The sequence below is a fragment of the Marmota monax genome, unplaced genomic scaffold (assembly GCF_021218885.2).
Source record: "Marmota monax isolate L192 unplaced genomic scaffold, Marmota_monax_Labrador192_F-V1.1 WCK01_AAM20220418_F8-fsc00015, whole genome shotgun sequence".
Taxonomy (NCBI): domain Eukaryota; kingdom Metazoa; phylum Chordata; class Mammalia; order Rodentia; family Sciuridae; genus Marmota; species Marmota monax.
This window is the reverse complement of record NW_026692194.1, coordinates 7,206,845-7,231,291: the sequence shown is the minus strand read 5'-3', so window position 1 is coordinate 7,231,291 and position 24,447 is coordinate 7,206,845. Positions and strand designations below refer to the sequence as shown.

The 24,447-nt window shown below is 34.7% G+C and overlaps 1 protein-coding gene across 6 annotated transcripts in view; it reads left to right on the top strand.

The window, feature by feature from the left end:
- The window catches only part of Sanbr (SANT and BTB domain regulator of CSR), a 62,414-nt gene that overhangs the window by 9,220 nt on the left and 28,747 nt on the right, over positions 1-24,447 (top strand). For 4 of the 6 annotated variants that reach the window (XM_058572889.1, XM_046423368.2, XM_046423359.2 and 1 more), the window contains 6 exons: positions 857-1,015; positions 6,195-6,381; positions 7,217-7,310; positions 9,707-9,945; positions 13,883-13,941; positions 15,571-15,731. In XM_058572889.1, the coding sequence (XP_058428872.1) occupies positions 857-1,015; positions 6,195-6,381; positions 7,217-7,310; positions 9,707-9,945; positions 13,883-13,941; positions 15,571-15,731 (899 nt within the window). Of the gene's footprint in view, positions 1-856; positions 1,016-6,194; positions 6,382-7,216; positions 7,311-9,706; positions 9,946-13,882; positions 13,942-15,570; positions 15,732-24,447 lie in introns of those variants that run through there. The other 2 variants (XM_058572896.1, XM_046423384.2) reach the window with 2 other exon arrangements.

The following is a 24,447-nucleotide window of genomic DNA, read 5'->3' as shown; positions in this document are numbered from 1 at the left end:
CTCTACCATTTTTATAAGTAATAATCACAAGGCACAATGACTGTAATGCTTAGCCTAAATTTTAAGTTTCATTGTACCTTCATCTTTTGTAGAATGGATATTCAGTCATAGAAAAACTAAGGGAATATTGCTTAGGAATAGAATGAAATTATAATTCTTAATTTTAACAAGCTATGTATTTGGGTTTTTCACAGTTTAGTTATATCATCTATGGATTGCTAATAAGTATAAATTAGGCACACTTAACAGATTTTTTAAGGAAAATAAATTATATCCCATCCCCCCCAGCATTTTACTGTGAAAAATTTTGAATATACAGCAGTCTAAAAGAATTTTATAGTAAACACTCATAAATCCATTACCTAGATTCTACCATTAATATTCTGTTATGCATTTACTGAATATTTATCCATCTGTTCATCCTATGTATCCATTTATGAAATAATAATATTCAGATGCTTTTATATTTGAAGAGATTTGGGCTAAATAATCTGAGTTTATTTTAAGTAAATTTTATTTTTCCTTTATATAGTAGCAGTTTTTATTTTGTTTTGGGGTTTTTTGTTTGTTTGTTTGTTTTGTAGTACTAGGAATTGAACCCAGGGGAGCTATACCACCAAGCTACATCTCTAGTCCCTTTTTATTTTTGTATTTTGAGATAGTCTCACTAAGCTACCCAGGCTGGCCCCAAATTTGTGATCATCTTGACTCAGCCTCCTGAATACCTGAGATTACAGGTGTGCACTGCTGTACCCAACTAGATAATTTTTAGAAATGCATTACAACTAATTTATAATTTTCTGAAAACATTGAAATTTCAGATATAAATAAAGCTGCTTGTCCTCCTTATCCCTAGTTCCAAAAGATGAGTCGTGGATATTCAGAAAACAACAATTTCCTGAACAATAACAACCAAATGGTATTGGACATGATCCTTTATCCATTAATTGGAATCCCTCAGACCATCAACTGGGAAACTGTGGCAAGGCTTGTACCTGGATTAACACCCAAAGAGGTAAATAACATTCCCCCAGATATCTCCTGGGTAAAAAAAAAAAAAAAATCAGAAAAAAAAAATGAGCAGTTTAAAGAAACAACCAATAAGTAAGAGAAAGCAATTCAAATTTTATAGATACATATACATTTATAAACACTGTATGCACATATTTATATGACTGACTGGATATAAACTGTAAAAATTATGTATTAACCCACTTGATATGTTTGAATTCAACTTTTCTCTTTAACCTACTGGGAAGTCTTGTGATACATCATGACATTATTTACCTTCACTTGGCACTGATGCATCTCTTCTATGCCCCCCTTGACCATAGACAATTGAAATATTTATTGGTACCAATTTAATTGTAAACAGAAAAGCAAATAGGCCTCAAAATATTCTATCATCCTGATAATCTAGATGATCTTATTAAAGTTATCCTCAGAATCAAAACTTAAAATGAAAAATTCTTAGAGGAAACACATATATTTCTATAATTCAACCATGAACACTAGTTTGAGAAACACCTCAGAACTTTAGCTGGTACAAGGAATGCTTAGAATTACACAAGTGGAAATGATAGTAATTTTCTCCAATAAATTTAAAGCATATTACTCAACTGCCTGGCCCATCATATATACTCAAAATATAGGTGTCAAATCAGTGAATGAATGAAGTTTCAACCTATGCTGTTACAACTGAGAAAACCAGTCCCCACAGAGATAACTTGCTCTCAGCTATATTTAGGTAATTGTGAAATCATGAGGGAATTTATTTTTTAATGTATATCATTGCTTCCTAATTTATATATTACCTTTTTGATTTTTACATTAGGTTTTAAAACAGGAGAAACTATTGAATTCATCTGTTATTCCAACTTTTTATTATAAATGCCTTCAAACATACAGAAGAGTTTAAAGAATAGTATAGTAGTCTGATTTCCTTTAAATGGGTCCAGCAATTCTAGGTATTTTCTTTATCTCTTTGTATAATTTTTTTTCTAGGACTTATAAGTTTTAGACACCATGATACTTCATCCCTATAGATTGTGGCTTGCATCTCCTTAGAATAAGAACATTATTACATAATCACAGTATCATTATCAACCCTGAGAAAATTAATAGTTCTATCACTCCATAATATTTACTCTTTTTTTTTAATTTTAGTTGGACACAATATCTTTATTTTACATTTATGTGGTGCTGAGGATCGAACCCAGTGCCTCATGCATGCTAGGCAAGCACTCTACCACTGAGTCACAACCCCAGCCCCACTATCTTTAAATTTACTGAGAAATTTTTTTAACTAAAATCCAACTGAATGTGAATCACAGTATTTTTAGTACTACTAAATTTTAAATGTTTATTTAAGTATATATCAGAATAACATTAATAACTTTAAATGAAACATATCATTAAAGAATACATACACAGCTATACTGAGAATGTTGCCTAGCATACTCTTGAGTTCAAACCTCAGCACCACAATGGAAAATGAATACATACACCAAAATCAACATGCAAAAAATAAGAATTATAGTCAGAAAAATCTGACCTTACCTAAATCAAGCGGTTGACACCTATATATTTTCTTCCCAATTCTTTTCTGTACCTGTATGAATTCTAAAAATGGGCATACAACAAATGTACTATTTCAGGACTTGCTTTTTTAAAAACATCATGTTGTAAATATCTTTATATGCCAATAATAGAATTCTGTAACATTTAATGGCTTTTGTTTGAGCCATATCATAATTATTGAGCCAACATTCACCCCTCCTTTTCCCCCTCTCACCACCTGATACTGGGAATTGAACCCAGGCCCTTGCACATGCTAGGGAAGTGCTTTACTACTTAACCTCCCTCCCAGCCCTTTTTATTTTTTTTATTTTGAGACAGAATCTTACTAAGTTGCTGAAGCTGGCCTCTAACTTGAGATCCTCCTGCCTTAGCCTCCAGGTCTCCTAGGATTATAGGCATGCTTCACCAAGCCCAGCAAATCAGTTCCTTTTGTTGGATATTTAGGGCATTTTTTTCTAATTTTTGTCTACTATGGTACCACTATAACAAATATCTTAGTTTCATTTTCTTGGGGATTATCACAAAAGCAGAATATCTGGATCAGAAGGCACATGCATTTTTAAGGCATTTGTTAATACTGTCATATTGCCCACTAGAAAGTCATTTATGTTATATTCTCCTATCAAAATACCTGTCTGCCTGATCCTTACACTTTCTATATCAAGTATTACTCTAATCCATTGATCTCTTTATCTAATAACCCACTACATTTTCATGTTGACTTACTTAATTTTGGTATTATTTTGATATTTGGTAGACAAGAAAATTCTATTATTTTTAAGTTTCTTGAACATTCTCTTATTAATTCCCTGTATTATAATTTTTTTTCCATTTCAGAGATGATTTGTTGATGATTTGAAAGTAGAGAAAGTATAAATTATTTTTAAAAATTTTAGATAAGTGTTTAGCTTAGCTGAAATAATCTTATCTAGTTTTTCCAAAGTAGCTGTACTATTTTACATTCCCACCAAAAATAGATGAGACTTCTAATTTCGCTACATCTTTTCAATTTTATTATCTGTCTTTGATTATAGCCATCCTAGCATGTGTGAAGTGAAACATTGCAGTTTTGATTTGCACTTTCCTGATTACTAATGATGTGGAGCATCTTTTCATGTGTTTATTAACCAATTATACATCTTCTTTAGAGAAATGTCTGTTTAAATCCTTTGGCCATGTTTTAAATTTTTAATTTTTGCTAGTAAGAGTTTTTTATATATTCTGTATTACGAATCCCTTGTCATATATATGACTTGGAAATATTTTTCTCCTATTTTGTGGATTGTCTTTTCATTTTCTTGAATTAAAAGTTTTTAATTCTAATAAAATCCAGTTTAGGTAGCATTTATTCCTTTTGCTTTTAGTGTCATGGCTAAGAAAACACTACCTTATCCAAGGTTACAAATATTTTTAACTGTTTTATAAATGTTTATAACTAAGCATTTTATAGCTTTGGCTTTTTAATTTATCTTTTGATCTGTTTTGAGTTAATTTTTGTATAAGATGTGAAGTAGTAGGTCCAACCTCATTCTTTTGTTTATAGATACCCCATAGTTTTTCTTAAACATGAAAGAATATCTAACAATATAATTAATTATTTATAGTTCATGTGCTTTTTTATGCAGTCATGTATCAATTTCAAATATTAAGAATTCATAAATTTCTCACTTAAGTATTATTAATGACTGTAAATTATGGCAAATAAGATAAATCTTCATGCTATCTCCAATATGACTGTAAACTTTACTTGATTTCAAAAGAATCCCTGTTTTAAAAGCTTAGTTACCAAAAAATAAAATAAAATAAATATACAAAGACAAGGTCTTCATCGCAGTTGGGGGGAAAAATGTTTACCTACCACTTTCTCTGTGTTGCAAAGAATAATCTCATTTTGTAGGAAAAGTGGATTTAGTTAAACAATTTCTCTTTTGATCCTGTACATGTACATTTGTACCTGTACATTTTTGTAATGATGTTATAGCATTTGTTTTATTTCTTTGCCCTGATTTCATCTCTATGTTTGTTTGTTTTTTAACCAGGGATTGAATTCAGGATTATTTACAACTAAGCTACATTAGCCCTTTTTTTTTTTATTTTAAGACAGAGAGACGTCTCACTAAGTTGCTGAGGCTGGCCTCAAACTTGTGCTCCTCTTGCCTCAGCCTCCCAAGCCTCTGGGATTGATTATAGGCATGTGCTACCATACCCAGCACATTTCTACTACTTTTGTCTTCACACAAAAAATATTTTCTATGCTTCTCACTTATCATACTAATTATTTTATTCAACTTAATTTAAGATTTTGTAAAAGCCTTTTAAAAAGTTAATTGGCACATTATAATTATATATAATAATGGAATTTGTTGTTACATATTTGTTTATGCACAAAATATACTTTGGTCAATTTTATCCCTCAGTATCTCACCTTTCCCTTCTCACTTCCATTCCCCTAGTTCTTTTCCAGTTGTCCACTGGCTGGTCTCCCCCTTCTCTTTTCATGAGATTCATGCACTTCAAATGTCTTTCTTAAAACTTCACTTTTCAAAGGACTAAGCCTTGGATAGATATTTCTTTGTAGTAATAGTAACCATGTAAACAGTCATTACCTAAAGTAATGCTTGATATTTTGATATCTTGTGGGTACTTGTTAAATACTTGGATAATAAATGAATGATTTGCACTTTCCTAATTACTAATGCATATTATTCATTTAATATATATATATATATATATATATATATATATACACACATATATGTAGTATACATTTTTCTCCTTTTGCACCCCTCAGATTACTTGATCTGCTATCTAACTTGCCATCCACATTGATGTTGATGGAGATTTAAAAATGGATGCTTTAACAGTGTTTGACGAAGACTTACAGTAAGGAAGGCATTTTATATTTGTGACCTAGTAAACACGTAAAAACAACATTTTCATGAAGGACTACTTAGCCTTAGCTCAATGCACTCTTGATATTTTCTAATCTATTGTACTCTTGTATTTTTTTTCCCAAAATACTAACCTGAACCTTCTAAACTGATTTCGTGAACAATTAATCCGTTAAGTAAAATACCCTAGAGCAGACTGTGCCCAATAGGTGGCGAAGAAGTGTTACTACAAATTGTTTTAGTCAAGAGAAAACTTACTGTAGGTAAAAAACAAAGACTATTATATTAATAAAGAAAATCTAGTGTCACAAATCAGATACTCTTTGATTTGCTTTCCATTAAAGGTTAGAATTTGATCTTATTCCTAGTGGAAACTCGTTTAAAAATAAAAGGCAAGTATTTAACTAAATAGTTAATATTTTCAACTGATAATATATGCATATCAAAAAGAAATATGGCGAATAAAGACAGTTTTCATTTTTCTACATGAGTTTAAACATTTTTTTTCCTTTGGGTTAATGCATATTTAAAAAGAATTCTACCCTGAATTTTAAAAGAGAAAAAAGTCATAGGCCTTTGTTTATTGAAACACATATAAACGTTGTAGATGTCACCAATAGATCAATACTCACTTACAAAAAATGATTAAAGGAAAATATCTTCAAATAGTAGGCAAGAAAATATCTTTTTAAGTTTCATTTATTTCCCTTTATATCATGACAGTGTGCAAAAAGGTTTGATGAATTGAAGAGCAGTGGCAACTCACCTGTTGACAACCAGTATTATCCCTTAATGGCTGGTGGAGAGAGTCCTGTTGAAACTTTAGCTACATATATCAAAACCTCACTTCTTGACACACAGGGAGATTTTCAGGAGACTACAGTTGGTCAGGATGCAGTTTCCAAGGCAGGTAAGATTTTAAAACAAAATACAGTACTCTGTAGAATTTTATGTTCCAATCAAGTTTTCTTTGTTTAAAGGCTAATATAAACATCTATTAGTGTTTGTATTTTCTCGTATTTTAATAATTATAATTGTCCTCTCTGTTTTAAGAACTTCTTAATTGTTGCTATATAAGTCAAACACTATTTCCAAAACAAAATCTTAACTATATCAAAATTTTTTACTACAGTGGTTGGGCTAGTTATTTCATACATTGTATATTATTCATTATGAATATTCTTTTACTTTATTTTAAAGAAATTTGACCTATTTTTTTACTTCTGTTTTTTTCCTACTGAGAGAATCTTGCTTGTCTCTCACATAATCTTTTTTACAACTACTTTTTACTGCAGTTAACAGGAGATTCAAATGATACAGTGGTAAGATAGAAGAGATATTTCCTGGAAATAATTAATATCAGAAATTCTCAGAGTGTACTGAGTTGATCTCAGCAGCAGTAGTCAGAGAGTATTGATATAAGAATTTGCTTCAGGAAGAGAAAACTATGCTGTTGGCTTTGAGACATTTGACCCCTATTTGTACTTATTATTATTACACCAGTATTTTTTGAAAATTTCATGGTAACTTTAGCAATTTTGTGCTTCACTTTTTGTACTATTTCTTCCATATGCCTTTAAAAATATTAATATAATGAAAAATGCCACCTGACAAATACCATCTTTAAGTAGCCTTGGAAACCATGCATTTACAGTATTACCATTCAGTAAGTAAAAATCCATTCTCAGCTAGAAACACTAACCCCCCACCGTTTTCTTTTGTATGTGTCTGTTTCTGTATTTAAGGAAGACATAGTATAGCTTCCACAAGGAATTGTTCTTCAGAAAGTGAAAATTGTACTACTCGTAATGGTGGAGGAAAGACTGAAGAATCTGAAGGGTAGGAGGCTGGTTATTTGCTAGATAAGATTTAATATTAATATCAACTTTAAATTATAAAATATACAATTAGTGATAATATGCATCAGTTACCATAATTCAGAAATTTTACATTACACAATTGCTAAAATAGTTGAAATTAGCTTAGTTTACATGTTGAGTTGTAAACAATTGCTTAATACTAAACATATGACTTGTTCCTGTTATTTATAAATTAGACTATAGTTTGCCATTTTTAAAAAGTTATTTTCATATTTGTAAAATTACAAATAACATTTATTAACGTAAAACTTTGGAAATTAAATTTTTATATCTAAAGAACAGTCTGTGCCATTAGTAGTCCAACTTTATTTAAAGAAACTAACTCTATTTTAGAACTATTTGACTATAATTACTCATTATATAAACATTTAGTATTAGACTGTTTTTCAATTATTGCAAGTTTTGATATTTTATAGTGTTGTAAAATGCATGTATTTTAAATGTTTACTTTGAGTTTTGACAAATAGGTACACCGTATAACTATCCTAAATCAAGATACAGAACATTTTTATCATCCTTGAGAGTTCCTTCATGAATCTTTAGTTTTGATAGATTTTTAATAACAACTTCATTAATACATAATTCGTATATCATTAAATTCACCTTTTCTTAAGAAGTTCTAGAAGTGGGTAGCGGTGATGATAAACACAACAGTGTGGATGTACTTGGTGCCACGAAACCATACACTTAAAAGTGGGTAAAATGGTGAATTTGGGCCTGGGGTGAATTTGGGCTCAGTAGTAGAGCACTCGCCTAGCGCATGCAAGGCCCTGGTTTCGATCTTCAGCACCACATAAAAATAAATAAATAAACAAAGGTATTGTGTCCAAGTACAAGTAAAAAAATAAATAAATAAATACTTTTTTAAAAAAGGTGAATTTTATGGTATGTATATTTTACCACAATTTAAAAAAAAAAACTTAAAAGTACACAGTTCCATGATTATTGGTTTATTCACATAGATTTTTTAAGTTGATAAGTTTCTTCCTATGATACAAACATTTTCCAGGTACTTTTTTTTTTAAATATTTTTTTTTAAGTGGAGATGGACACAATACCTTTATTTTATTTATTTTTATGTGGTGCTGAGGATCAAACCCAGTGCCTCACAAGTGCTAGGCAAGCTCTCTACCATTGAGCTACAACCCCAGTCCCAGGTACTTTTTTTTTTTACTGGAATTATCTAATATTTTATATTGTGGTCCAAAAAGCCACAGAAATTTTATGTTTAATTATAATAGTATTATCTATTTATATTTTGACCATAATTTCTTTGGAAGAGCTATTTATTTTAATTCTTATAACTGATAGAGCATTGATTATAATCCTTTTTTCTGATAGCCCGGTCCAATTTTACATAAAATGTAATTTTTTTCTATCCAATTTTGTGAAGTTCAATTAAATACAATAAGTTCATATTGTAGTACAGTGCTTTCTTCCTATTTATTCTGTTCTCTTTGTAATGACATGAAGGCAGATTTGGATCACACTGATTTTTTTTTTTTAAGTGATATGATTTTCAAAGAAAATAAAATCAAAATATATATAATTATTGAAGCTAAGTTTCTGTTGCTTTATCTGAACTTATTAAAGTATTTTAAATATGTAAATACACTGTAGTCTTAAGAATCTTTTTAACTACATTTATTAATGTACATTTCATGAATGCCTAGAAGTACACTTTCTTGCTATTAAAAATAACTAAGTAAGGGGCTGGGTTTGTAGCTCAGTGGTAGAGTTCTCATCTAGCATGTGTGAGGCCCTGGGTTCAATCTTCAGCACCACATAAAGATAAATAAATAAATAAAGGTATTGTGTCCATCTACAACTAAAAATATATATATATTTAAAAAAAACAAAACTAAGCAAGCCATCGTAATTTGTAATTTGATTCTTCAATGAATACTTTTAGCTGCTTTTCCTTTTTCAAAAGTATGAAAATTTTAATATTTAATTATTATTTCCCTAGCACACTCATAACCATGTAAAAGAACTATTTTAAGTTTCTCACAAGAATTAAAACATATTACTTAATTTTTCTTTGGGAATTGATATGATTTTTATAAACATTGTTATGTAATATATAATTTGAAATAAAATTTAAAATTATTGGTCCCTTAGTAACAATATTTTTGTTTTATTAAATCAGTAGCCTACTAAAATTAGTTTTAATCTGATACAACCAGGTTAACAAGACATTTTTTTTAAATTCTGAATGTCAAAACACTAAAAAAACTAATTTGTGGTCACAGTCTTCAAAAAATCCTGTTCTCATACCTCCACTAAATGTCAATATTCTTGGATCCTCTTCTAAAATTCTAATAATTTCATTTCTGTGTAACATTTTTTATGAAGGCCAAACATGGTGATCCATGTATGTGATGAAGGAAAAAACTTGAAAGAAGATTTTATTTGCCCACGAGATCTTTTGATATCAGAAATGAAGTACTTTGCTGAATATTTATCTATGGATGCCCAGCGCTGGGAAGAGGTGGACATTTCAGTTCATTGTGACGTTCATATTTTCAACTGGTTGATAAAATATGTTAAAAGAAACACTAAGGAGAATAAAGGTTGTGAGATGCCCACTTTAGGTAAAAGAAAATTGTTGTTTATTTTTATAGTGAAATTTGTGTGTCACCTGGTAGTTCTTTCAGGCCAAAAGTGAAATGTAGAAAATTGTTTGAATATTAATATTTATGCTTTTATTATAGCAGCCTTTGGGTAAATTGATACCTCATATCTTTTTTTAGAAATTTAGTTAAATTATAGTAAATTCTTGGCAAATTAATAGGTCTGTAGGTCAGCAGTTCTTAATATATGATTTGTGGACAGTTGGGGTCCTGGAGACCCTTTTAAAAGATCCACAAGATCAAAACATAAGAATACCAAGGTGTTATTTATCTTTGTGTGTGTGTGTGTGTGTGTGTGTGTGAGAGAGAGAGAGAGAGAGAAAGGATTGCTCAAATGGTACAAAAGCAATGGTGAGCAAAACTGTTGGACCTTTATGCCAAATCAAGATACAAGAACGAAACTGTAGTAGTAGTCATTGTTTTTAACCCCATACACTCATAGTTGAGCAAGGAAAAAAGCCCGGGTATGGTGGCACACGCATGTAATCCCAGTGCTCTGAAGGCTGAGGCAGGAGGATTGCGAGTTCAAAGCCAGCCTCAGCAAAATCGGGGTGCTAAACAACTCAGTGAGATCCTGTCTCTAAATAAAATACAAAAAAGGACTGGGGATGTGGCTCAGTGGTTGAGTGCTCCTGAGTTCGATTAATGGTACCAAAAAAAGCGGGGGGGGGGGGGCAGGGGAGAAAAAATGTAGATTCACTTAAGAATGTTCTTGATGAAGCAATAAAAATTATTTATTTTGTTAAATCTCAACCCTTAACACACACCTTCTTTAATATTCTGTGTGGCTGGGTACAGTGAGGCACACCTGTAATCCCCACTACTCAGGAGGCTAAGGCAGGAGATTGCAAGTTTGAGGCCAACCTGGGCAACTTAACAAGACCCTGTCTCAAAAAATAAAAAGAACTTGAGATGTAGTTCAGTAGTAGAGTGCTTCCATTGCACAAGGCCTTGGGTTCAATCCCTAGTGCTATTAAAAAAAAAAAAAATGTGTGATAGAAAAGGAAGTGTTCTCCTACACCCCAGGGTATGATGATTGTCTTTAGGAAAAATACTTGTGCAGTTCAGTCGTGAGCTAAACCAACTGCTTTTTAAAAGCAGAAAACCATTTTTAATTGAAAAAGCAACTGACAGAAATCATGATTATTTAGACTTAGGTATTTGGCAGATATTTTCTTGAGAATTAGCTAATTGCTTAAAGGAAAACAAGTGTTTGTTGTCAGTGATAAAATCCAAACTTTCAAGCTGCGAATTAGAATTTAGGAAAGTTTATCTGTTTCTGTGTGCCTGACAGCTTCTCGATATTCAAAGACGTTTCTGATGAGATATGATTGGTGGTTATATTAATGAATGTGATTTTTTTAAATACATATTATATAGTGAAATGTCTCACCAGTTAGCTAATATTTTCCGGTGTCTACTACACAGTGTATTAAAAAAATCATTCATGGGTTTATGATCCAGTCAGAGTACTAGATAATTTTTTTTTTTAAAGAGAGAGAGAAAGAGAGAGAGAGAGAATTTTTTAAAATATTTATTTCTTTTTTAGTTCTCGGCAGACACAACATCTTTGTTTGTATGTGGAGCTGAGGATCGAACTCGGGCCGCACGCATGCCAGGCAAGCGCGCTACCGCTTGAGCCACATCCCCAGCCCTAGATAAATTGTTTAACAGAGCAGAAAAAATTCGTTGATATGGTTTCAGATTCCATTGCAACTAACCCAGTAGATATTGGTGTGACATCAAAGAAGGTTACCCACAGAATGAATGAAGAAATATATATGAGAATCTAGCTATCTTCTATTAAGTCAGACATTGAAGAGATTTGTAAAAATGTCAAACAGTGAAGCTCATCTCACTACTTTTTTTATTTTGAAAAGTATAGTTATCTTTCACAAAAATATGTTAACATGTAATAGATTTATAGTACTGCTGTTTTTAAATGAATAAAATAAATTTGTTAAAATTTTCTGTTTTCATAGTTTCTAATATGTGGAATACTGATGAATATAACCCACATAAACAGAAGCTCTTTATTTAGTATTGTGTTTTTGAGATCATAAAGGGGTTCTGAGACAGAAAATTTGAGACCCAATGTCCTAAATAATAGCAAAAATAACAATCTTTAATGGGCACATAGACTTGTGTAGGAAATCACACTTGCAATTTAATAAAGTATTTCTGTATACTAGAGTTGCTATTTACAGCAGTATCATTTTTAAGCTCTTTTTATATTTTTTTTAGTTGTTGATCGACTTTTATGTATTTATTTATATGTAGTGCTGAGAATCGAACCCAGTGCCTCACACATAGCTAGGCAAGTGCTCTACCACTGAGCCACCACTTCATTATTAGAAAATAAGTCTATACTGACAGTATAAAATACAAGATTGCTAAATCAGAACCTTCAGCCAGAGTATAGAGATTCTAAACTATTCAGCTATGTATTTATGTATATGTGTATGAAATTAAAAAAAATATGTAGAGAAAAAAATGCTGTTTGAGCCTGGCGTGGTGGTGCACACTTGTAATCCCAGCAGATGGGAGGCTGAGGCAGGAAAATTGTAAGTTCACAGCCAGCCTCAGTAACTTAGCAAGATCCTGAGCAACTCAGCAAGACCCTGTCTCTAAATAAAATACTAAAGAGGGCTGGGGATGTGGGTCAGTGGTTAAGGCCCTCTGGGTTCAATCCCTGGTACCAAAAAAAAAAAAAAAAATGCTGTTTGTTCCAGCATATGTGTGAAAGAAACAGTGCAAAGCTAGTCACTCTGTTATCTTTGACTTTCAGTAAGTGGCTACAAATGTAAACTTTTATAAAAGCAGTTTTCATTATCATCATCAGGAAAAGTACTACATCTTAATACTTAAAAAGTACTTAAATCTCTAATAATCCAGCCACTGGTTCTTAACTGGAATGGTGTACATTACAATTTCCTGAATTTTTTACATTACAATTTTCACCAGCTGCTTCCTCCTTTCACCATTTCCATTTGAGAACCATTAACCAGACTTCTTATTTAGGAAAAGATTGGAATGCTTACTTTAGTTATTGCCTAATACAAGAATGTTTTCTGGCACAAAAGAATTTAGAAGGATTGTTATAGTACTAGAATGGTAGCAAATCAGTTTTTCTTCTTAAATATACTTCATGGGGGATGGCAGATTTATTGAAATTGTGTCAGGCAGCATCCCCATTTCCTTATCTGTATGCCCGAAGGCTCATTTAGTATGCCTCTAGGAAGTAACTTGAGTATTTCTGGAGTAGTAAATTTTTTATTAGCTTTCAGAATTCTTTTTTTTTTTTTTTGGCAGGGGTAGGGGTGGGAGTAGGAGTGGGGGTACCTGGGATTGAACTCAGCACTTAACCACTGAGCCATATCCCTAGTCCTATTTTGTATTTTATTTAGAGACAGGGTCTCACTGTTGCTGAGGCTGGTTTTGAATTCAAGATCCTCCTGCCTCAGCCTCCTGAGCCACTGTGATTACAGGCATGCACCACCATACCCAGCTTCAGAATTTTTTAAATTAAATATTCATTTATAACCAGCACTGAACTTCTTTTTTAAATAACTTCATAAATACCAAATGCTCTCATTAATTATTTTAAATATTTTCTCACTCTGACTTTTGCTTATGTCGTATCTTTAGTTAGAATCTTTGTACTTAATACAAATCTAATTCCAGGACAAAAATTACTGTGCATTTTCTGTATACTGTAAGTATTAACATTGAATTTTCTTTATTTTATGTACTTAAGCCTTATAGCGTAAGAAATGTTATATTAAATTGTTCTTACTAAAGTAACATCTTCTTTTAAGGAGAGAAGGAGCCTATTTTGAGGATACCGAGATACAAATCAAAAGGAAATTTTAATTTTTTTTCTTTTCTTTTTCTTTAGAGCCAGGAAATGTCATTTCAATTCTTATTTCCTCCGAGTTTTTGAAAATGGATTCATTAGTAAGTATTAATTTTAAAAACTTCAAGAACTTCCCTTGAGGCTTTCCCCTCACCCCTATCTCTTCAAATGTCTGGAAAATTTTAGGACCTCTTACTAAAATAGTTGTTAATTCAAAAGTGTAATTTTTAAAAAATTTTTTAAGCTATTGATGGACCTTTATTTATTTATTAATTTATATGTGGTGCTGAGGATCGAACCCAGTGCCTCACACATGCTAGGCAAGCACTCTACCACTGAGCCACAATCTCAGCCCACGAGTGTAATTTCATTAGAATAAATTGCACGTTCGGAGATACTTTGTTCTGTTGGGAAAGGTTAAGACAACTAGGTTTTTATGTGTTATGCTTATAAAGCAAGCAATTAATCCTCAAGAAGTAGCTCACTGTTTTATTAGATGAAACTTTACCCCCAAAGGGGTTTGCCCTACCACCAAATTAAATGAAGCTTAATTGGAATATATTTGTTTTGCTATTGAAGTAATTTCATGTTTTGCTTATGTGTCTTTCATTTATGAAAGTGAATGAAGGGGCTGGGGTTGTGGCTCAGTGGTAGAGCGCTCGCCTAGCATGAGTGAGGCCCTGGGTTCAATCCTCAGCACCACATAAAAATAAATAAAATAAAGATATTTCTCCCAACTACAACTAAAAAAATAAATATATACTTTAAAAAAAAAGTGAATGAAGAACAATATCCGACTATTAAGTGCTGTGATTTTCTGTATCACAGGAGCTCATGACTATTGCTTAAGAGTAACTGGTGAAAGATAAAAATACTATATGTGTACATACATATTTCAAGTTCTAATGTTAAATATATTTGTTTAATACATTTCTTTTTCTTTCAAATAATTTTATGTGTTTGTGGTTGATATTTTGTGGTTAATTTTTAAATAAATATTTGCTTTTAGCTTCTGGTAAAACTATATAGGGCAGAATACTCCTTTGCTATGGTTGGCAGAAGAGAAGTTTGATTGATTACTTGGAGTTTTACTGATTTTATTAGTTATAGTGTTCTTTCTACTTCTTAGCCTCTCCCTGTTTAACCAATTGGTATTATTTCAGAGAAGAGCTCCAGAAAAAAAGTGAAGACTAACAGAGTCCTTACACTGAGTTTTGAAATAAAAATCCTAAAATATAATTTTTATGCTATTGGTAAAATATTTCAAAGAATAAGTAACTACTTCTCTTTGCTTTTAAAGTAAATAAATACACTTTAGGTTGTAAGGAGGGGAAGGAAGTCAGAGAGCAAATCTAACACAAGTAAGAAAGCCCTTAAGTGACTGAAGGTTTGGTTCTACTACCCCAATAAATGGAGGCTTACAATTATAATGAAGTTTAATTAGGAAGTCACTTGTATATATTTTACTCAAAGGTACAGAATTAAAGTTTATACCATACCTGCCACAACCATAAAAGGTACATTATTGTTTGAAATAGAAAAGGTTGAAAATAATTTTGCTAGGTTTGTCTGTGTATTTACAAATTAAACCTGCTGGACCACATTGCAAGGGTAGATTAAACCAAATAGTTAAACCCAGTTAGTAAATAGCAATACATGGATTAGGGTTTTGATGAATTTTATGTTTGAAAGGTATGACATTATCATTTGTTCTATTCTATGTTTTTTAGGTTGAACAGTGTATTCAATATTGCCACAAAAACATGAATGCCATAGTAGCTACCCCATGCAACATGAACTGTATTAATGCAAATCTTCTTACACGTATAGCTGATCTGTTCACACATGATGAAATTGATGATTTAAAAGACAAAAAAGATAAGTTTAGAAGGTAAATTTAATTTTAAATCTAATATTCCTATTAAATGAAATAGTCTGTTTAATTTTGGTGAAATTCTATTTTTAGAATATATTTTAAAATATATTTTTGTTTTAAGAGCCAGTGGCTTATAATTTAAAAAATTAGTAATTATTTTGTATAATGAACATATAAACATATAGTTGTATTGAATTATGTTAAAATTTTTAAGACAGGCTCTAGTATAAAAGGGGAAAGTGGTATGAGATGAGATCTGCAGTAGCCATAGTATTTAAGAGCTGTTGAGGTCATAGCAAGGAAGATATGCCTTGTTCTAGGTATGAATAGAAGTAAGGGAATGACATGATCTAATTTGTCTTAAGGGATCATTCTGGTTGCTATATGGAGATAGACTTTAGGGATATAAGAAGCAGTAGAATGCCTGCCTTGCATGCACAAGGCCCTGGGTTCAATCCCCAGCACCACACACACACACACACACACACATACCAAAAAAAAAAAAAAAACAGGAGTCCCATTAGAAGGTTAGTGCAGTAGTCTGGCGAAAAAATGAAAGAATTTGACTAGGGTAGAAGCAATGAAACTAGAAAGAAGTAGATTGGTTCAGTGTATGTTATTAGAAAGATTTGACATATTTGTGAATTGGATGATGTGGGAAGAAAGAGAGATTTCCAGGATAATTAATAGGTTTTACCTTGAGCAACTACATGGATAGTAGTGCCATTAATGGAGAAAGGAAAGATTGGGGTAAGAGAAATCAAGAGTTAGATTTGGATTTTGAGGCTGTTTAATATACTTCTTGAACATTCAGATGGCATACAGGTGGATATTGAATTCATTAGTCTATATTTTAGGTCAGAGTTTAGGGCTTAAAATAGAAATTTAAAAGTATATGAGATTTAAATAACAGAACTGAATGAGATTTCCTAGCAAGAGACCACAATTAGTGTTTTTTGTACCCTGCTCAAGAACTCTTTGCCTACATGAAAGTGGTAAAGATAGCCTGTTTTTTCCGTTATTTGTCCTGAATTAGTTTTTTGTGTGTGTGGTATGAAATGGGGGTCAAGGTTCAATTTTTGCTCAACTAGATATTTAGTTGACAGACCACCAGAAAAGACCTTTTTTTCCTCACTGAATTGCAGTGTCACCTATACTATAAATCAGGTTACTATTCATAAGGTCCATTTATAAGTTATCTATTTTGTTCTATTGATCTGCCTGTCCTCTTGAATTAATTACAGTAGCCTTATAATAATTTTTGGTATTTTCCAGCTTTACCTTTCTTTAGATTGCTGTCTGGCTATTTTAAGTCCTTTGCATTGCTATATAAATTTTATAATTAGCTTGTGTTTTTCATATATGCACAAATCTGCTAGAATTTGGGGATTAATATTGAAACTGTAGATGAATTGGGAAGAATTTAACATCTTAATATTAAGCCTTTTGGTCCATGAATATGATATAACCCTCTATTGAGTCTTCTTTAACTTAATTCAGTAATGTCTTATTATCTTTGATGTAGAGAAATTTCCCTTCTTAATTAAAAGTTCCAAATTATTTAATTTTTGATGCTATTATAAATGCTGTTTTTACTTATTAATTGTTAACAAGAGAGTGTTAATTAGAATACTCAGTATTTAGAGGTTCAACAGAGGAGAAGTAGCCTGTGAGGGACCTGAGAAGGAACCAGTGAAATAGAAGGAAAGGCAGAAGGAAAGAAAGTTTCAAAAGGAGGTACCAATTAAGTGACCAAATGTGTGGGAATGCTACTTTGAGGTAGAGTAAGATAGAAACAGAAATGTGACCAATTAGATTTAGAAAAAAATTTTGCAGATATTTTGCTCTGAATGGCTGCTAAAAAAAATCAGCAGCATGGGATCCAACATGGCGGCGAGAGGGGAGGCAGCGCTTTCAGTACCTCCTCAACAACGGGGTCAGAGAGACGCATGGATACGCTTAGATTCGACCTGCTGAGAAACTCCTAGCAAAATTCCACTAAAGAGAGACCGGCCGGGAATCAGTAGGATTTTTGGAGGTGACAGTTTGCGCTAGACGAGTGAATCTCCGCCACGCAGCGCAGAGGTCCAGACCCGCCAGCCACTGCCCGCGCGACTCGGCGACTGTCGGCTGCCTGCACACCGCCCCCGCGTCAGGGCGGATAGCCTCCGAGGCGCAGCGCAGCAGGAGCGGTGCAGGGACTCTAGGAAGAGGTCTCTCGCCAAGCCTTCATGAAATAGCGAACCGGGAGCTGAAACCAACCAGAGACAGACCAGTCCCACCCCTCCCTTCGGACACTCCGGCAAGGAGCCTGGGGCCCGCCATAGCAGAGAGGTGACATCACCAGAGTTCCGCCGACAGAATTCCTTCCCAGCGGAATCCACGTTAGCAGGTGTGTGACTCCCACCCCCTCCAGATACAAGCAGCCAGGAAACCTCGGGAATCTCTCCGGGGGCGTGTCTGTAGGGAAGCAGAGGGGATTCCAGATCCCCACCTCCCCTTAACACCAGCAGCGACACCCAAGATCTTAGCCGCCAGTTTCTGGGGGCGTGCCCACCAAAGGGGTCCGGAAAAATTAAACTGCTGGTTCCCAGATCACCCCACCACAGCACTGGGGCTTAGATGAATGACAGAGAGGGTGTTCATCTTTCAGGATATAGGACACGCGGTGGGGCTGCAAGTGTAATCAGATCCTTGGGGAACCGCCTCTGGTGAACAGGACCTGGCTGGCTGGCTGGGAGGAGGAACAGGGGGAGAGGCCGGATAAGTGAAAGGGCTCTGGACTAACAGGATTGAGAGACTCCCAGGAGCCACCCTACAAGGATTTCTGTCAGCACATAGAGGGCAGAAGCTCGGCTCAGAGGGCGCAGCTCCGCCTATTGGAAGAGAAGAAAATGGGATTCAGCCATAGAACAGGGGATGCCAGCATGGCAGAGATCTGATGTCATCGGAGAGCGGCCGAGGAGAGAATTTCATCGGTGCCAGCGGCGATGGAAACAGTTGGTCCCCTGGTAGGGAGGGTGAGTCACAGATACCCGAGTCTCTCTCGCTTTGTCGTCGAGCCAGAGGGGAGGAGCGGGGCCTCCGCCTGCACCTGCAAGGTAGGCAGACCTGCGACCAACCTGCAGATCAGGCCCAGCGGTCTGCAGGTGTGGTAGGAGGGGCAGGGCAGAGCCGCCGCCCGCGCCGGCAAGGTAAGCAGACCTGCGACAGACCGGCGGATCAGGCCCAGCGGCCTGCCAGCGTGGTACACACTTCACCCCAACTGGAGTAGGGGCAGAGCAGAGCCTTCGCCCGCGCCCAGATCAGGCCCAGCGGCCCGCCTGTGTGGTGGTCAAGTGACCCCAATTGGAGTGGGGGCAGAGCGGAACTGACACCCGTGCCCGCAAGGTGGGCAGACCTGCGACCAACCTGCAGATCAGGCCTAGCGGTCCCCGGGCGTGGTAGGAGGGGCAGGGCAGAGCCTTCGCCCCCACCTGCAAGGTAGGCAGACCTGCGACAGAACGGCGGGTCAGGCCCAGGGGTCCGCGGGCGTGGTAGACACCTCACACCAATTGGAGGAGGGGCAGAGCAGAGCCCCCGCCCGCACCTGCAAGGGAGACTTTTCAACTATACAAGAGCAATATAAATATATAGGGGGGGGGGAATTTCAAAAACACAACAGTTTCACCAAGAAGAAAGAAACGCAAGCAGTATGAAAAGACAAGGAAAGAAAGGACTACAAGCAATGCAGGTCAACTCAACTTTAGAAGAGGTAACAGCTGCAGCAGATGGAATGTCAGATAAAGAATTCAGGATATATATGCTTCAGATGATCTGGAGTATCAAGGAAGACATTAGACAGCAAAATCAGACAATGAAAGATCACTTCGACAAGGAATTACACAAACAAATCCAGGAAGCAAAGGATCAACTATACAGGGAGATAGAGGTTATAAAAAACAAACAAACAGAAATCCTAGAAATGCAGGAAGCAATAAACCAACTTAAAAACTCAATTGAGAATACTACCAGCAGAGTAGAACACTTAGAAGATAGAACATCAGACAATGAAGACAAAGTATTTCAACTTGAAAAGAACATAGACAGCTCAGCAAGACTGTTAAGAAACCATGAGCAGAACATCCAAGAAATATGGGATAACATTAAGAGACCAAACTTAAGAGTCATTGGGATACAGGAAGGTATAGAACTCCATACCAAAGGAATGAGCAATTTATTCAATGAAATAATACGAGAAAACTTCCCAGACTTGAAGAATGAGACAGAATCCCAAATTCTAGAAGCCTACAGGATGCTGAATGTGCAAAATTATAAGAGATCCACACCTAGACACATTATAATGAAGATGCCCAACATACAGAATAAGGAGAGAATTTTAAAAGCTACAAGAGAAAGGAAGCAGATTACATTTAGGGGCAAGCCAATCAGGATAACAGCTGATCTTTCAACACAGACTCTGAAAGCTAGACGATCCTGGAATAACATATTTCAAACACTGAAAGAAAATGGGTTCCAACCAAGAATTGTGTATCCAGCGAAATTAAGCTTCAGGATGGAAGATGAAATTAAAACCTTCCACGACAAACAAAAGTTAAAAGAATATGCAGCTAGAAAACCATCTCTTCAAAACATCCTCGGCAAAACATTACAGGAAGAGGAAATGGAAAATAACAATGAAAACCAACAGTGGGAGGTAGGACAGTAAAGGGGGGGGGGATAATCAAAGAGGAAAACAAACCATGTTTAGTAACATAAATAAACAAATATGGCTGGAACAACAACCCATATCTCAATAATAACCCTAAATGTTAATGGCTTAAACTCACCAATTAAGAGACACAGGCTAGTAGAATGGATCTCAAAACAAGACCCAACAATATGCTGCCTACAGGAGACGCATTTGATAGGAAAAGACATACATAGGCTGAAGGTGAAAGGTTGGGAAAAATCATATCACTCATATGGACTTCGGAAACAAGCAGGAGTGTCCATACTCATATCAAATAAAATAGATTTCAAGCCAAAGTTAATCAAAAGGGATAAAGAGGGACACTACATACTGCTTAAGAGAACCATACATCAACAAGACATAACAATCATAAATATATATGCCCCAAACAATGGTGCAGCTATGTTCATCAAACAAACTCTTCTCAAGTTCAAGAGTCTAATAGACCACCATACAATAATCATGGGAGACTTCAACACACCTCTCTCGCCACTGGACAGATCTTCCAAACAAAAGTTGAATAAGGAAACTATAGAACTCAATAACACAATTAATAACCTAGACTTAATTGACATATATAGAATATACCACCCAACATCAAGCAGTTACACTTTTTTCTCAGCAGCACATGGATCCTTCTGAAAAATAGATCATATATTATGTCACAGGGCAACTCTTAGACAATATAAAGGAGTAGAGATAATACCATGCATCCTATCTAATCATAATGGAATGAAACTGAAAATCAACGATAAAAGAAGGAAGGAAAAAGCATACATCACTTGGAGAATGAACAATAGGTTACTGAATGATCAATGGGTTATAGAAGACATCAAGGAGGAAATTAAAAAATTCTTAGAGATTAATGAAAACACAGACACAACATATCGGAATCTATGGGACACATTGAAAGCAGTTCTAAGAGGAAAATTCATTGCTTGGAGTTCATTCCTTAAGAAAAGAAAAAACCAACAAATAAATGATCTCATACTTCATCTCAAAATCCTTGAAAAAGAAGAGCAAAACAACAGCAAAAGAAGTAGAAGGCAAGAAATAATTAAAATCAGAGCTGAAATTAATGAAATCGAAACAAAAGAAACAATTGAAAAAATTGACAAAACTAAAAGTTGGTTCTTTGAAAAAATAAACAAAATCGACAGACCCTTAGCCATGCTAGCGAAGAGAAGAAGAGAGAGAACTCAAATTACTAGCATACGGGATGAAAAGGGCAATATCACAACAGACACTTCAGAAATACAGAAGATAATCAGAAATTATTTTGAATCCTTATACTCCAATAAATTAGAAGATAGTGAAGGCATAGATAAATTTCTTAAGTCATATGATCTGCCCAGATTGAGTCAGGAGGATATAGACAACCTAAACAGACCAATATCAATCGAGGAAATAGAAGAAACCATCAAAAGACTACCAACTAAGAAAAGCCCAGGACCGGATGGGTATACAGCAGAATTTTACAAAACCTTTAAAGAGGAACTAATACCAATACTTTTCAAGCTACTTCAGGAAATAGAAAAAGAGGGAGAACTTCCAAATTCATTCTATGAGGCCAACATCACCCTGATACCTAAACCAGACAAAGACACTTCAAAGAAAGAAAACTTCAGACCAATATCTCTAATGAACCTAGATGCAAAAATCCTCAATAAAATTCTGGCGAATCGGATACAAAAACATATCCAAAAAATTGTGCACCATGATCAAGTAGGATTCATCCCTGGGATGCAAGGCTGGTTCAATATACAGAAATCAATAAATGTTATTCACCACATCAATAGACTTAAAAATAAGAACCATATGATCATCTCGATAGATGCGGAAAAAGCATTCGACAAAGTACAGCATCCCTTTCTGTTCAAAACTCTAGAAAAACTAGGGATAACAGGAACATACCTCAATATTGTAAAAGCAATCTGTGCTAAGCCTCAGGCTAGCATCATTCTGAATGGAGAAAAATTGAAGGCATTCCCTCTAAAATCTGGAACAAGACAGGGATGCCCTCTTTCACCACTTCTGTTCAACATAGTTCTCGAAACGCTGGCCAGAGCAATTAGACAGACGAAAGAAATTAAAGGCATAAAAATAGGAAAAGAAGAACTTAAATTATCACTATTTGCAGATGATATGATTCTATACCTAGCAGACCCAAAAGGCTCTACAAAGAAACTATTAGAGCTAATAAATGAATTCAGCAAAGTGGCAGGATATAAAATCAACACGCATAAATCAAAGGCATTCCTGTATATCAGCGACAAATCCTCTGAAATGGAAATGAGGACAACCACTCCATTCACAATATCTTCAAAAAAAATAAAATACTTGGGAATCAACCTAACAAAAGAGGTGAAAGACTTATACAATGAAAACTACAGAACCCTAAAGAGAGAAATAGAAGAAGATCTTAGAAGATGGAAAAATATACCCTGTTCATGGATAGGCAGAACTAACATCATCAAAATGGCGATATTACCAAAAGTTCTCTATAGGTTTAATGCAATGCCAATCAAAATCCCAACGGCATTTCTTGTAGAAATAGAGAAAGCAATCATGAAATTCATATGGAAAAATAAAAGACCCAGAATAGCAAAAACAATGCTAAGCAGGAAGTGTGAATCAGGCGGTATAGCGATACCAGACTTCAAACTATACTACAGAGCAATAGTAACAAAAACAGCATGGTACTGGTACCAAAACAGGCAGGTGGACCAATGGTACAGAATAGAGGACACAGAAACCAATCCACAAAACTACAACTATCTTATATTTGATAAAGGGGCTAAAAGCATGCAATGGAGGAAGGATAGCATCTTCAACAAATGGTGCTGGGAAAACTGGAAATCCATATGCAACAAAATGAAACTGAATCCCTTTCTCTCGCCATGCACAAAAGTTAATTCAAAATGGATCAAGGAGCTTGATATCAAATCAGAGACACGCTGTCTGATAGAAGAAAAAGTTGGCTACGATCTACATACTGTGGGGTCGGGCTCCAAATTCCTCAATAGGACACCCATAGCACAAAAGTTAATAACTAGAATCAACAAATGGGACTTCCTCAAACTAAAAAGTTTTTTCTCAGCTAAAGAAACAATAAGAGAGGAAAATAGAGAGCCTACATCCTGGGAACAAATCTTTACTCCTCACACTTCAGATAGAGCCCTAATATCCAGAGTATATAAAGAACTCCAAAAATTAGACAATAAGATAACAAACAACCCAATCAACAAATGGGCCAAGGACCTGAACAGACACTTCTCAGAGGAGGACATACAATCAATCAACAAGTACATGAAAAAATGCTCACCATCTCTAGCAGTCAGAGAAATGCAAATCAAAACCACCCTAAGATACCATCTCACTCCAGTAAGATTGGCAGCCATTATGAAGTCAAACAACAACAAGTGCTGGCGAGGATGTTGGGAAAAGGGTACACTTGTACATTGCTGGTGGGACTGCAAATTGGTGCAGCCAATTTGGAAAGCAGTATGGAGATTTCTTGGAAAGCTGGGAATGGAGCCACCATTTGACCCAGCTATTCCCCTTCCTGGTCTATTCCCTAAAGACCTAAAAAGAGCATGCTACAGGGACACTGCTACATCGATGTTCATAGCAGCTCAATTCACAATAGCAAGACTGTGGAACCAACCCAGATGCCCTTCAATAGAGGAATGGATTAAAAAAATGTGGCATTTATACACAATGGAGTATTACTCTGCATTAAAAAATGACAAAATCATAGAATTTGCAGGGAAATGGATGGCACTAGAGCAGATTATGCTAAGTGAAGCTAGCCAATCCCTAAAAAACAAATGCCAAATGTCTTCTTTGATATAAGGAGAGTAACTAAGAACAGAGTAGGGACGAAGAGCATGAGAAGAAGATTAACATTAAACAGAGATGAGAGGTGGGAGGAAAAGGGAGAGAAAAGGGAAATTGCATGGAAATGGAAGGAGACCCTCAGGGTTATACAAAAGAACA